The sequence below is a fragment of the Coregonus lavaretus genome (genome assembly GCF_964263955.1).
Source record: "Coregonus lavaretus genome assembly, chromosome: 9".
NCBI classification, from domain to species: domain Eukaryota; kingdom Metazoa; phylum Chordata; class Actinopteri; order Salmoniformes; family Salmonidae; genus Coregonus; species Coregonus lavaretus.
The window spans coordinates 26,521,076-26,537,327 of record NC_139996.1 but is presented as its reverse complement, the minus strand read 5'-3'; the positions used below and the strand labels follow the sequence as shown (position 1 = coordinate 26,537,327).

The window sequence follows — 16,252 nt, the reverse complement described above, 5'->3', positions numbered from 1 at the left end:
CACACAGAATATATATGGCTCCCAATCAGAGATAACGAGCCGACAGCTGACACTCGTTACCTCCGATTGGGAGTCATAGACCAATCACCATAGACACAAACAAAATGAAACTCACCCATCCCCAACACCACCAAATGAAATACACCCAAACACATGAAAATGAACAACCCTGGCTCAATTATAAAGTCCATAGAGCCAGAGTGTCACAGTTATATTCTTCAAGAATCAATAGGCACATAAGGATTGCCCCTTTAACAGGCAGTGACCTTCATACAGCAGAACTAGGTCGCCATTTGAACACGATCCATTAACCTGACCCAAACATTTGTATTCTGTCCACTGTTCTGCGAATGTCCCACATTTTATTTTTTTATGTCGTCAGCCTAATTACACTGGTGGAAACATTGCTACTGCAACATGTTAACGCCATCTTTTCACATGTGAGGAGAATAACATTAGACTGCTAATTTTACATGTTTTTTTGTAAGGGTGTGTTTGTATGTGTGTGTGTGTGAGTGTGTATGTGTATGTGTGTGTACTGTATTTGCATGCATGCACGTGTGTATAAGTGTGTTAAGGTCCTGACCCAATAATCACAGTAAAGCCATGTCAGATCAGACTGCTGTAGTGATGTAGCGCTGCTCTCCATCCAACTAAACATTATTGTGGGAAGCTCAATGTTACATTCTAATCTCCCTATCATCATATCTAAGCCGATATGACACCAATGTCAATGAAAATTCACAAATCAACTTGATTGGAGGTACACAACACACTCCCCGCCTCATGAGCCGTCCGGCCGTTACCGAGAACCACATACCAGATTTTTAACAGGGTCGTTAGCATTAGGAAAAAAAATACAACTTCTTGCCCCGTATCTAGGAGTCGGATAAGAACGAGACTACAGCGTCCATAAAGTGACCATTAGACTTGCCACCTTTTGGACTGAATACGTTTGTAGGGACAACAGTTTTGATTAAATGTATAATTTATTGCTCTCACGTGTTCATTTTCTCCATTAAGAACCATTGATGTGCTACCTTTCTGTAGCATTTCTTGCAATGCTAACATCTTTTCAGCCAAATCTCAGAGTTCTAAAACTGGACCAAAGCACTTGGGTTGCGCAGCAACAGCGCTAGTAGCTAGCTAACACCAGTCTGATGAGAGGCAAGCTAGAAGCAAAGGAAGCTAGCTATATTTAGCTATGGACGGTTTTTCACATGGCTGAAGTCATCTGTGTAAACTGTTGGCCTTGACACTTGTGTGTAATCACAGCACAAACAAATAAGCACATCTAAGATAGCGAACATCCTTGGCTGCTATTGCCAGTTAGCTAGCTAACTAATATTAGCCAATAAGTTTAGTTGGCTAGCTACAAGCCATCAAGGCTGTAACATTAGTTGTATGGACAAATTGCGATGCACCGGCACAACTCAATGTTGATAATATCTCCCATATTCTTCCACAAAGCACAGCCAGCTAGCTAAGTAAAGTTCATAGTCAACATCAAACTTTGGTAAACTGCCTACAGTATAATTACATCAAATTACATAGCCTAGTGGGCTTATTCACAATATGATCTGGGAATGAAATAACATGACAAATACATTATGTTTTCCATGTTAAACTAATCATTTTAAACAATACAAGGGGCTTGAAGTAGCCTACTTGAATTTGGAGCTCAGAAATTCAAGTACCGAAATAAGCCTACCTTGAAAATCAGACAGTTCCTCAATTTGGTGCTTGAAAAGTTATTGTGGCCACTTTTGTTTGTTTCCCGCCGCTTCAATTGAAGGGTGTTGCTCTACTGTGTTGCAGTAAAACCACATGCGGTTATTATGAGGGAAACAACATCTAATGTTGGCTTCAACTTGGCTTTCCATACAAATCCCTACATTAAAAAAGGAACCTGGTTTTGGTATGTGGACACCTGCTTGTCGAACAGCTCACTCCAAAATCATGGGCATTAATATGGAGTTGGACCCCCTTTGCTGCTATAACGGCCTCCACTCTTTGGGAAGGCTTTCCACTAGATGTTGGAACATTACTGCAGGGACTTGCATCCATTCAGCCACAAGAGCATTAGTGAGGTCGGGCACTGATGTTGGGCAATTAGGCCTGGCTCGCAGTTGGCGTTCCAATTCATCCCAAAGGTTTTCGATGGGTTTGCGGTCAGGGCTCTGTGCAGGCCAGTCAAGTTCTTCAACACCAATCTCGCTTTGTGCATGGGAGCATTGTCATGCTGAAACAGTAAAGGGCTTTCCCCAAACTGTTGATACAAAGTTGGAAGCACAGAATAGTCTAGAATGTCATTGTATGCTGTAACGTTAAGATTTCCCTTCACTGGAACTAAGGGGCCATGAAAACCAGCCCCAGATTTTTATTCCTCCTCCCCCAAACTTTACAGTTGGCACATTGCATTCGGGCAGGTAGCGTTCTCCTGGCATCCGCCAAACCCAGATTAGTCCGTCGGACTGCCAGATAGTGAAGTGTGATTCATCACTCCAGAGAACGCGTTTCCACTGCTCCAGAGTCCAATGGCGGCGAGCTTTACACAACTCCAGGCGAAACGTGGTATTGTGCATGGTGATCTTAGGCTTGTGTGTGGCTGCTCGGCCATGGAAACCCATTTCATGAAGCTCCAGTTCTTATGCTGACATTGCTTCCAGAGGCCGTTTGGAACTCGGTAGTGAGTGTTGCAACCGAGGACGGACGATTTTTATGAGCTACGGGTGTGGCTGAAATAGCCGAATCCATTAATTTGAAGGGGTGTCCACATACTTCAATCTGTCCTTTGGTCTGATGAGTCCAAACACTTTTTTGGTTACTACATGATTCCATATGTGTTATTTCATCGTTTTGATGTCTTCACTATTATTCTACAATGTAGAACATAGTAAAAATAAAGAAAAACCCTTGAATGAGTAGGTGTGTCCAAACTTTTGACTGATACTGAATATAAACTGTATATCATTAGGCTGTATGTATTTTTAGAAATAGGCATATTGTAAATATGCATTATTGTAGCATCACCACCTTTAAAAAATATATATACAAATACACACAACTTTAAGCTACATATTCATTTGACAGAGGTGATAAACTGCCAATTGATCAGCACAACAATTGATAAAACAGGACCATGTTTGCAAAACAAGTGTTTCTGAGCTGATGTCAATATTACACAGGTAAGCTAACAGTTACAGAAATCAGGAATGCAGACAGGCTCTATAGACCTATACAGTATACATGAGTGGACTGTGTCAAACACACCACCACCTGGTGTTATGTTGGGTACCTACTGACCAAAAAATGATTTAATGAAATATACAGTACCAGTCAAAAGTTTGGACACACCTACTCATTCAAGTGCTTTTCTTTATTTTTTAGTATTTTCTACATTGTAGAATAATCGTGAAGACATCAAAACTATGAAATAACACATATGGAATCATGTAGTAACCAAATAAAGTGTTAAACAAATCAAAATATATATATATTTTTTTATTATTCAAAGTAGCCACCCTATGCCTTGATGACAGCTTTGCACACTCTTGCACACTCAGCTTCATGACGTAGTCACCTGGAATGCTAGGGGCTGGGACTGGAACCTGGTGTCTGGTTGAGGCTGTAGTGATGCAGCTGCAGGGGTCTTGTCTGTGGAGGTGGAGGGTCCTGCTCTGGTCCACACTACTCCTCCTCAGTCCACTCAGAGCCACAGGTAAGACCCATCACCACAACCTTACTATTATCTAACCCTGACTGTCTGATAAAAACATGTAAAACCCAAGTAAGGAGGCTACTGTAAAGTCTGCAAAAACATTACAGTGAATACTATAGTATATAAATATAATAATACTGTAGTATTTTTCCATGTGGGTTAGTTGTAAATGTGTAACATGTTTGATGTTTGAACTAGGAACACAATGGAAATACATTAACATTTTGTGTTAATCTCTACACATTTCTAAATGTATTGTATCCACATTTGTGGTTGTATTGTGTTTTTAAATAGTCAGATAAAATCAATCAATCAAGGAATACTAGTGTGGAATATAGTAAGCACTACACGATCGAGGGGGAACCTCAGAAGAATCCCCAGCATTAGCTCCCCAAGGACAGCGCGTTAAAATCCAAAGCGTATTGACAAAGCTAGCAGCAAAGCTATCTAGCAGTCCGATCGTTCTAAACATGTTAAAGTAAGCACTACGCGATCGAGGGATACCGCATTGTGTAGTATAGTTCCAACACAGTATACTACAAGATTCTAAAGTAAGCACTACATGATCAAGGGATATTACAGTGTGTAGTATAGTATTCTACTATATACTACAACATTATATAGAAGCACTACACGATCGAGGAAGATACTACAGTGTGTAGTATAGTATTTTATACAGTATACTACAACATATAGTAAGCACTACACAATCGAGGGATACTACAGTGTGTAGTAAAGTATTCTCCAGTATACTACAAATTCTTAAGTAAGCACTACACAATCAAGGTATACTATAGTGTGGAGTATAGGATTCTACAATATACTACAGTTTACTACAGAATTCTATAGTAAATTGTAGTATTTTGTTAATGTGGGCTGGCATGTCAACAGCAAGTGTTCCACATAGTAATTAATTAAGGGCATAGTTTCCAATTAAGCTGTGTGTAGAGGTTGGCTGTTTTGGTTCATTCAGGGCATCTCTTTACCATTGTAGAAGATGGCGTGTCTTTGGAGGATGGGAGTGGCGACCCTGGCTTAGACCAAACTGTGAGAGGAGAAAATTGTAAGTACCGGCATATGTTTATGGCAAATGCACCTATCGCCTCTAACCCGTTCCGCTATGCTTCTCCCTTGGCACGCCTTGCTGTAGATATGTGTGTCGTTATTGCTTTGCCAGCATGTACCTATTTATTGATTACATTTATGATGTGAAATAACCTTTACATACCTATATGAGGTGTTTGTTGTCAGCAGAAATTGTGCTCCCTGTGTGGCTTATACCTAAAAGGTTCAACAAGTCAACAAGCTAATAAATCTGACTGGCTGACTTACTGCAAATTGAGAAATCATGTGACTAAACTCAACAAAAAGAAGAAGAAACTGTATTATGAAGCCAAGATCAATGATACAGTGCATTCGGAAAGTATTCAGACCCCTTGACTTTTTCCACATTTTGTTACGTTACAGCCTTATTCTAAAATGGATAACATTATTTTTTTCCTTCATCAATCTACACACAAAAGTGAAAACAGTTTTATAAAAAAAAAAACGTATTTATGTAAGTATTCAGACCCTTTGCTATGAGTCTCGAAATTGAGCTCAGGTGCGTCCTGTTTCCAATGATCATCCTTGAGATGTTTCTACAACTTGATTGGACTCCACCTTTGGTAAATCCAATTGATTGGACATGATTTGGAAAGGCACACACCTGTCTTATAAGGTCCCACAGTTGCAGTGCATGTCAGAGCAAAAACCAAGCCATGAGGTAGATGGAGTTGTGTCGAAGCACAGATCTGGGGAAGGGTACCAAAAAATGTCTGCAGCATTGAAGGTCCCCAAGAACACAGTGGCCTCCATCATTCTTAAATGGAAGAAGTTTGGAACCACCAAGACTCTTCCTAGAGCTGGCCGCCTGGTCAAACTGAGCAATCGGGGGAGAAGGGCCTTGGTCAGGGAGGTGACCAAGAACCTGATGGTCACTCTGACAGAGATCCAGAGGTCCTCTATGGAGATGGGAGAACCTTCCAGAAGGACAACCATCTCTGCAGCACTCCACCAATCAGGCCTTTATGGTAGAGGGCCAGACGCAAGCCACTCCTCAGCATGGTGGTCATACCCAAGAAGACTTGAGGCTGTAATTTCTGCCAAACGTGCTTCAACAAAGTACTGAGTTAAGGGTCTGAATACTTATGTAAATGTGATATTTCAATTTTTCTTTATTTATACATTTGCAAAAATGTCTAACAACCTGTTTTTGCTTTGTCATTATGGGGTATTGTGTGTAGATTGATGAGGGGGAAAAAAACAATTTAATCCATTTTAGAATAATGCTGTAACGTAACAAAATATGGAAAAAGTCAAGGGGTCTGAATACTTTCCGAATGCACTGTATACTTTAAATGAAATTATGGGCAGAAAGACAAATTCAACTCCATCTTTCATCGAATCAGATGGCTTATTTATCACAAAACCATTTGATGTTGCCAATTATTTGAATGATTACTTCATTGGCAAAGTGGGCAACAACGAACACTGAGCCATTGTACTCATGCATAAAAAAAATAAAAACATTTTTTTAAAAAGCCTTGTACGTTTTGAATTTTGTAAAGTTAGTGTGGGAGAGGTGAAAAAAATATTGTTATCGATCAACAATGACAAACCTCCTGGCCTTGACAACTTAGATGGAAAGCTACTGAGGATGGTAGCTGACTCTTTAGCCACTCCTATCTGTCATACTGTATCTTTAATCTGAGCCTAGAGGAAAGTATTTGTCCTCAGGCCTGGAGGGAAGCCAAAGTCATTCTGCTACTCAAGAGTGGTAAAGTGGCCTTTGCTGGTTCTAACAGCAGACCTATCAGCTTGCCGCCTGCTCTTAGCAAACTGTTGGAAACAATGTGTTTGAACAAGTACAATGCTATTTCGCTGTAAATGTATGAACAACAGACTTTCAGCATGCTTATAGAGAAGAGCACTCAACATGTACTGCACTGACACAAATTACTGATGATTCGTTGAAATAATTTGATAATAAGAAGATTGTGGGCGCTGTACTGTTAGATTTCAGTGCAGCCTTTGATATTATTGACCATAACCTGTTGTTGAGAAAACATATGTGTTATGGCTTTTCAACCTCTGCCATATTGTGGATTCAGAGCTATCTATCTAATAGAACTCAGAGGCTTTTTCTTTAATGGAAACTTCTCTAATGTCAAACATGTAAAGTGTGGTGTACCACAGGGCAGCTCTCTAGGCCCTCTACTCTTTTCTATTTTTACCAATGACCTGCCACTGGCATTATACAAAACATGTGTGTCCATGTATGCTGATGATTCAACCATATACGCATCAGCAACCACAGCTAATGAAGTCACTGAAACCCTTAACAAAGAGTTGCAGTCAGTTTTGGAATGGGTGGCCACTAATAAACTGGTCCTGAACATCTCTAAAACTAAGAGCATTGTATTTGGTACAATTCATTCCCTACGTTATAGACCTCAGCTGAATATGGTAATGTGGTGTGGCTGTTGAACAAGTTGAGGAGACTATATGACTTGGTGTTACCTTAGATTGTAAACTGTCATGGTCAAAACATATAGATTCAATGGTTGTAAAAATGGGGAGAGGTCTGTCCGTAATAAAGAGATGCTCTGCTTTTTTGACACTACACTCCACCAAGCAAGTCCTGTAGGTTCTAGTTTGATCTTATCTTGATTATTGTCCAGTCATATAGTCAAGTGCTGCAAAGAACGATCTAGTTTAGCTTCAGCTGGCCCAGAACAGAGCGGCACGTCTTGCTTTTCATTGTAATCAGAGGGCTAAATGAATACTATGCATGCCAGTCTCTCTTGGCTAAGAGTTGAGGAAAGACTGACAGCGTCACTTCTTGTTTTTATAAGAAACATTAATGTGTTGGAAATTCCAAATTGTTTGCATAGTCAACTTACACACAGCACTGACACATACACTTACCCCACAAGACATGCCACCAGGGGTCTTTTCAAAGTCCACAGGTCCAGAACAAATTCAAGGAGACGTACAGTATTATACAGAGCGATGAGTGCATGGAACTCCATTTCATCTTATGTAGCGCAAGTGAACAGCAAACCTGGTGTTATGATGAGTTCCTGGTATCGAGAAGTTCAGGATGCAAGAGAATATGGGACACAGATGGAGATTTGATTCAGTCATTATTTAATGGTTACAATAATGGATTAAATTACAGGCGGTACGGACGTAGCCTCTTGACATATGAATGACTTCCATAGAAAATCTCTCAGTTTATATAATGCTCTCCGAGCTGCTTCTTGATATTATCTGCCAACCATCATTGAGTGTCACTCATCTACCACAATAGCATCCCCATACTTGGTATTGTATGTCACCCCAGCCAGGCCATTTCATCACGTACACCTTCTAAGATTATCACAAGTGGCCCCCAATCTATCTTGGCACGCAGACCTTCTGTCCCTCACCAGTGACCTCTATAACACATTAACACATGGCGTGTCCTTGTCCTCTCTCCTACATGCAGCTTAGGAGTTAACAAACATAAAGAATCTTGTATCAAAAGTCATTATAACAATCCCTCATTTTCTTTATTTTTGTTGTTGCAAGAAGAATTCCATTAATATAACATTACTTAAATCAAACAATTCACACCATACTCCACTTCCACAATAATATATTCTCCCATAGTGGTATATATTCTTGGAGTCTAACTATTCCACATAACTGAGAATTCATCCCTCCTCTCCATTCTCTATATTTGAATCCAAACAGATTCGCAATATATTTAATCAACAAAGGTATACATTCTCAGTCATCTGGATCATGCCCGATCAAACTTCTCAAACCTCTATTGATTTAGCCTGAGAAAAATATCATTTCATGATTAACTAATATATTCATGCTAAATATCTATGTGGTCAAAACCTTACTGATATATAAGGAAAAAATCCCACATAGACCATCACTATTTTTTAAAATGACACCCTTGTATACATCATTTTCAAATATACCCATCCTCTTAAACATGCTACCAAGAAAACATACATATAAATAAATTCTTAACATCATGACATCATCCAAGAAAATACATTGATACATGACATTTTCTAAGTTACATGGAGATTATAATATATTCAAATGAATATATCTCAATAAAAATAACGTCAGTCTTCTTCATCCATGTTCATTCAGAGGAACCCCAATCTTTTCTCCGGTCACTTGGGGCGCTATCTGATCAACTGATGTAGTCTTGTTTCCACATCTTCAATCCTGTAAACCTTAAATTCCACATTATACACTTCCAACTTAACATTCCCAATTTCTCAATCAACATTATCAATGGACTCTACACTTGAATAAGATGATATAGATGAAGAATTAGTACTCTCCCTCCTCGCATTAATATTGACTGATACATCTCTAGCTGTAATCACTGATCCCATCCTGTATTTCTCTAATATTTCCCATAGCTTTAGTTAAATTCCCAAAACCTTCCTATTCTGATGGCAAGTATGTACAACATGTACAACATGCATCTCCCCCTATAATCGCATACATTCCCCCTTTATCTACTGTAATAGCATCCAATGCTATGCGATTATCAATTGCATAGTGTCCAATAAGTGACATTTCAGACCCAATTGCTTGAAAATCCAAGACTGTTAATAGGTACAATATTCAACTCTGTTCAACACTGACTCTGTTCCCCTAATATGCCTGAGGAGAGATACCAGGATAACACTCTGGTTTCAGTCCCTGTTAAATCAGTACAGCCTTGGACTAGTTAGGATTGAGGAATTCAACCAAAGGTCAGATCAAATGGAAATAGCATAAACATCGCTATGTCACGAATAACAAACCCCACGATAGGAACCAATTAAGTTATTGCTTAGCAACAGAGATATGTATCACTCTAAATATCCATATCAATACCTCCCAATACTTCAAATGTATATAGTGACTAATATGTGAATGTGGTAACTTAATAATCAACATATTCATGATTTCAGTCACAACCCTCACATTAACTTACGTTTCAAACAATAAGATAAAAAAGATTATACTCTACATAAATCATATAAGTGTCCTAAGACATTACCATAACGCATCGCTGTTTTAACCATAATATCTATATTTATCTCAATTGTACAAGCAATACCCTTCATGCTGAAAATAGTTATACTAATATATACTAATGATTTACTTAAATCACTCAGTCATCTTATACATTATAACCAAAACCAAATTACTTAACACAACCAAATTTAGAATGACAATTATTTTTGATTCACTTGGCCCTTATCAATAAAAGTTAAAAAACCCTCAACTTTATCACCCATCACAACTGTCAGAATGTACACTTCTATTAACATACAGTATAAATATCCATAATTCTATTATGACCTTCCTCATCCTGAGAATAACTACAGATCATCATCTCAATGCATTCCTAGTACTATTAATTTAGAAGTGTATATACCTCCTACCCAACATTTTTATAAATCCAAATTTATTTCCAACACAGTTAACCAACCCCTTCCTTCCCCGGCACTTAAATCTTCTGGCATCTCTTCATTATCTTCTTCAGACAGCTTCATAGTTCAAAATGACTTGCCCATGACAATGTCCCAACTTCAATGTCTCATCCGATTCACCACCATCTCTACACCCCATTGTGTCTTGTCCATTTGACAACCATTATACCAACAACATGAGAAATGTTGTATTTGAACAGATCTTTCTCTATTCTCACTCAATGGTGGACTCCTGTCCCACTCCCTCGAGATAAAAACATGAGAGAAAATCCTTTCATAGCTTCGATTGGCTGTTGTAGACCGGTTGCAGGTAGAAGTGGTCCTGTACAGGAACGTCTTCAATGCCTCTGATGTTCATCTTCAGCCAGTTCAGAGGTTGTTTCTTTTTAAGGTTCACACCATTCTAGGCCAAATAATCCCTGCTATGCATCAAGACACCATCTGTATTTACCTCAATAGAAGACAGAACATAACAGTTTAATTGAGTTCACTTCTAATCCAAGAAATCCATATAAGCATTGATTATATGACAAATTATTATGTTTTACCAATTATTCTTAATACCAATTCCTAATATACTTCCCAATTTCTGTTAGGTAAACCCTCCAAATACATAGAAATGAATGGTGTGACAGTCAGGTGATTCTTGAAATTCTGGAAGATCCTGAAGTTCTTGGATGTTCTTTGAGGTCTGTTCCTCCGCCGAGGGAATAAGCCAGAACACGTAGCTCATCAGTAGCATTCCCCTTGCCATCGTCTCCCATCACCTGATCCTTGTCAGCTCCAGCATCCTCAGCTCCCTCATCTCTAGGTCGTCGGTTTCCTCGTAGTACTCCTTGCAGTGGTTTACATGATACCAGGTCGATCTCCCCTTTATCCATACATCCGTTGGTGTAGACTGGGTGACGATGTATGGTCCTTTTAGATCTGACCCTTCTTCCGTCCCTATGGTCTAGGACCATGCAGAGTCCTTCTCCATTTATCAACATTGCTCTGTGGAGTGTGTCCTTCTGGCAGCATACCAATAGGGAAGTCCCTGCTGCAAAGACACACAGACATAGACACAAAAGAAAACAATGCTCCGCAGTGGCGGTGCCACCTTCCTCCTCTGAGTTGGAACACTTTCACCGGGACACATAGATGCAGGGATCTCTCTCTGCTACTTTCCCCTCCATAGAGGTAGCCAGCAACACCTAGTACTGACCTCCCCACCTGGGTTTTGTCCATCTCTTACTTCTTTAATCCTTTACCGCCAGTCTCCCAGGTGCATACAATGTCCAGATTCTCCTGTTAAGTTTGGTAGAGAAGCCTTCACCCGTGGGAAGAAAGTCTCAACAACATTGCTAGGTGCGATACCGTATGCTACTATACCCTGTCTTCTTTTATCAGTCAGGAGAAGCCTTGATATTAGGAAGTGCCCATTCTTGCAGCTTGCTATAGGTCACCAGTTTCATAGACAGGCCTCCTCTACATCCTGTCTTATACCACAAATACATTTACACCTAAAGAATTTAATCTAACCCATAAGACATTTATTACTACTGCTCATATTCTTAATATTTGGGCTCCCGAGTGGTGCAGCGGTCTAAGGCACTGCATCTCAGTGCTTGAGGCGTCACTACAGACCCCCTGGTTCGATTCCAGGCTGTATCACAACCGGCCGTGATTGGGAGTCCCATAGGGAGGCGCACAATTGGCCCAGCGTCGTCCGGGTTTGGCTGGTGTAGGCCGTCATTGTAAAAAAGAATTCGTTCTTAACTGACTTGCCTAGTTAAATAAAGGTTAAATAAAAATCAGAAAATCATATTGTATGATTTTTAAGTAATTAATTTGCATTTTATTGCATGACATACGTATTTGATACATCAGAAAAGCAGAACTTAATATTTGGTACAGAAACCTTTGTTTGCAATTACAGAGATAATACGTTTCCTGTAGGTCTTGACCAGGTTTGCACACACTGCAGCAGGGATTTTGGCCCACTCCTCCATACAGACCTTCTCCAGATCCTTCAGGTTTCAGGGCTGTCGCTGGGCAATACGGACTTTCAGCTCCCTCCAAAGATTTTCTATTGGGTTCAGGTCTGGAGACTGGCTAGGCCACTCCAGGACCTTGAGATGCTTCTTACGGAGCCACTTCTGAGTTGCCCTGGCTGTGTGTTTCGGGTCATTGTCATGCTGGAAGACCCAGCCACGACTCATCTTCAATGCTCTTACTGAGGGAAGGAGGTTGTTGGTCAAGATCTCACGATACATGGCCCCATCCATCCTCCCCTCAATACGGTGCAGTCGTCCTGTCCCCTTTGCAGAAAAGCATCCCCAAAGAATGATGTTTCCACCTCCATGCTTCACGGTTGGGATGGTGTTCTTGGGGTTGTACTCATTCTTCTTCTTCCTCCAAACACAGCGAGTGGAGTTTAGACCAAAAAGCTCTATTTTTTCTCATCAGACCACATGACCTTCTCCCATTCCTCCTCTGGATCATCCAGATGGTCATTGGCAAACTTCAGACGGGCCTGGACATGCGCTGGCTTGAGCAGGGGGACCTTGCGTGCGCTGCAGGATTTTAATCCATGATGGCATAGTATGTTACTAATGGTTTTCTTTGAGACTGTGGTCCCAGCTCTCTTCAGGTCATTGACCAGGTCCTGCCGTGTAGTTCTGGGCTGATCCCTCACCTTCCTCATGATCATTGATGCCCCACGAGGTGAGATCTTGCATGGAGCCCCAGACCGAGGGTGATTGACCGTCATCTTGAACTTCTTCCATTTTCTAATAATTGCGCCAACAGTTGTTGCCTTCTCACCAAGCTGCTTGCCTATTGTCCTGTAGCCCATCCCAGCCTTGTGCAGGTCTACAATTTTATCCCTGATGTCCTTACACAGCTCTCTAGTCTTGGCCATTGTGGAGAGGTTGGAGTCTGTTTGATTGAGTGTGTGGACAGGTGTCTTTTATACAGGTAACGAGTTCAAACAGGTGCAGTTAATACAGGTAATGAGTGGAGAACAGGAGGGTTCTTAAAGAAAAACTAACAGGTCTGTGAGAGGTGGAATTCTTACTGGTTGGTAGGTGATCAAATACTTATGTCATGCAATAAAATGCAAATGAATTACTTAAAAATCATACAATGTGATTTTCTGGATTTTTGTTTTAGATTCCGTCTCTCACAGTTGAAGTGTACCTATGATAAAAATTACAGACCTCTACATGCTTTGTAAGTAGGAAAACCTGCAAAATTGGCAGTGTATCAAATACTTGTTCTCCCCACTGTATATGACTATTGCCAAATTATAAACTTCTTCATAATTATCCGTATTATAAATGACCCTCAACTCGGTATAATAAATTACCTTAAATTCCTCATCCCATGCCTCTTGGCTTTCCAGTATGGGTGATCAATTCAAACTAGAAAGTCAGGACAGAGTTCAGAGGTCATTCAAACCCTTAAAAGAAGTGTTCCATTCTATAGTATAAACTAATCATTAACAACAGTCAAAACATTTCATAAATGTTTTTTATCCCAAGTGTACAGTAAATCCTCATTACATTTCTTCTTAAAAGAAATCACGTGTTTACCCAAAACTCACACATAAAACAAAACTTCAGAAAGTTCCCTGTGTGTGTTCCTTTTAGACGTACCATATTTGACCCGTTAAAATAAAAATAAAAGCCTATATAACGATTTTAATAGGTTAGTTGTGTGTGGTTATTTGAAAAACCATATTGGGAAACATAAAACAAAAATAGCCAGGCCTTATATAATTTGGTAGCTACATGGCGGAGACTGAATCAAGCTAGTCGTCTTGACTTCTTTCTTATCTCATTCTCGTTGGCACCAAAAGTTTAAAAAAGTGTTGATAGGGGACAGAATGCGGTCAGACCATCATATAATAGGCATATACATTACTCTTACTGAATTTCCACTTGGGCGAGGATATTGGAAATGTAATCAAAGCCTATTGGATGATAATTTATTTATAATTAGAACAAAGGAATTTATAACTGACTTTTTCCAACATAACATAGGTACAGCAAATCCCCTTATTGTATGGGACACCTTTAAATGTGCCTTTAGAGGCCATGCAATTCAGTACTCATCTCGAAAACAAAAGCAATTTAGGTCAAAAGAGTTTATACTAACAAAGGAAATAGAAAGTCTAACAGAACAGATAGATGGCAATAAAAACTGTAACATAGAGGCTCAGAATAAATTAGAGAAAAAACAAAAAGAAATGGAGAAACTTATTCAAGAAAGATCAAGTGTAATATATTATAAAAATAAAGCAAACTGGATGGAATATTGGGGAAAATGCACAAAATTCTTTTTTAATCTTCAACATAGGAATGCTACCAAAAATAACTTAATGAAACTAGTTACAATTGACGGAGTCACCCATGATTCGCCAAATGATATTTTGAAGGAGGAAACAAAGTACTTTAAGCATATGTTTTCTTTTCAGTCGCCTCCATCTCCTCTAACTGAAGCTAATTGTAGAGATTTTTTTTCTATTGATAATGTCAAATTAACAGCCATACAGAAAGACTCATGTGAAGGTGAAATTACAGAGGAGGAACTTCTGGATGCAATTAAAGACTTTAATTCTGGGAAAACTCCAGGGTTGGATGGCATACCAGTCGAGGTATACCAAACCTTTTTTGATATACTAAGAGGACCGTGATTAGCATGTTTTAACCACTCCTATGTACAGTGGGGGAAAAAAGTATTTAGTCAGCCACCAATTGTGAAAGTTCTCCCACTTAAAAATATGAGAGAGGCCTGTAATTTTCATCATAGGTACACGTCAACTATGACAGACTAATTGAGAATTTTTTTCTCCAGAAAATCACATTGTAGGATTTTTTATGAATTTATTTGCAAATTATGGTGGAAAATAAGTATTTGGTCACCTACAAACAAGCAAGATTTCTGGCTCTCACAGACCTGTAACTTCTTCTTTAAGAGGCTCCTCTGTCCTCCACTCGTTACCTGTATTAATGGCACCTGTTTGAACTTGTTATCAGTATAAAAGACACCTGTCCACAACCTCAAACAGTCACACTCCAAACTCCACTATGGCCAAGACCAAAGAGCTGTCAAAGGACACCAGAAACAAAAGTGTAGACCTGCACCAGGTTGGGAAGACTGAATCTGCAATAGGTAAGCAGCTTGGTTTGATTAAATCAACTGTGGGAGCAATTATTAGGAAATGGAAGACATACAAGACCATTCGATCTGGGGCTCCACGCAAGATCTCACCCCGTGGGGTCAAAATGATCACAAGAACGGTGAGCAAAAATCCCAGAACCACACGGGGGGACCTAGTGAATGACCTGCAGAGAGCTGGGACCAAAGTAACAAAGCCTACCATCAGTAACACACTACGCCGCCAGGGACTCAAATCCTGCAGTGCCAGACGTGTGCCCCTGCTTAAGCCAGTACATGTCCAGGCCCGTCTGAAGTTTGCTAGAGTGCATTTGGATGATCCAGAAGAGGATTGGGAGAATGTCATGGAAACATCATGCTTTGGGACTGTTTTTCTGCAAAGGGACCAGGACGACTGATCCGTGTAAAGGAAAGAATGAATGGGGCCATATATCGTGAGATTTTGAGTGAAAACCTCCTTCCATCAGCAAGGGCATTGAAGATGAAACGTGGCTGGGTCTTTCAGCATGACAATGATCCCAAACACACCGCCCGGGCAACGAAGGAGTGGCTTCGTAAGAAGCATTTCAAGGTCCTGGAGTGGCCTAGCCAGTCTCCAGATCTCAACCCCATAGAAAATCTTTGGAGGGAGTTGAAAGTCCGTGTTGCCCAGTGACAGCCCCAAAACATCACTGCTCTAGAGGAGATCTGCATGGAGGAATGGGCCAAAATACCAGCAACAGTGTGTGAAAACCTTGTGAAGACTTACAGAAAACGTTTGACCTGTGTCATTGCCAACAAAGGGTATATAACAAAGTATTGAGAAACGTTTGTTATTGACCAAATA

The 16,252-nt window shown here is 40.0% G+C and overlaps 1 protein-coding gene across 1 annotated transcript in view; it reads left to right on the top strand.

Moving 5' to 3' along the window:
• Window positions 1-3,588: 3,588 nt before the first annotated feature.
• Window positions 3,589-16,252, top strand: part of LOC311135310 (uncharacterized protein) — a gene marked incomplete at both ends in the record, with an annotated part of 29,737 nt that continues 17,073 nt past the window's right edge. The window contains 2 exons of the mRNA XM_084169259.1: window positions 3,589-3,721; window positions 4,695-4,784. Coding sequence (XP_084025385.1) covers window positions 3,589-3,721; window positions 4,695-4,784 — 223 coding nt within the window. The remainder of the gene's footprint in view (window positions 3,722-4,694; window positions 4,785-16,252) is intronic.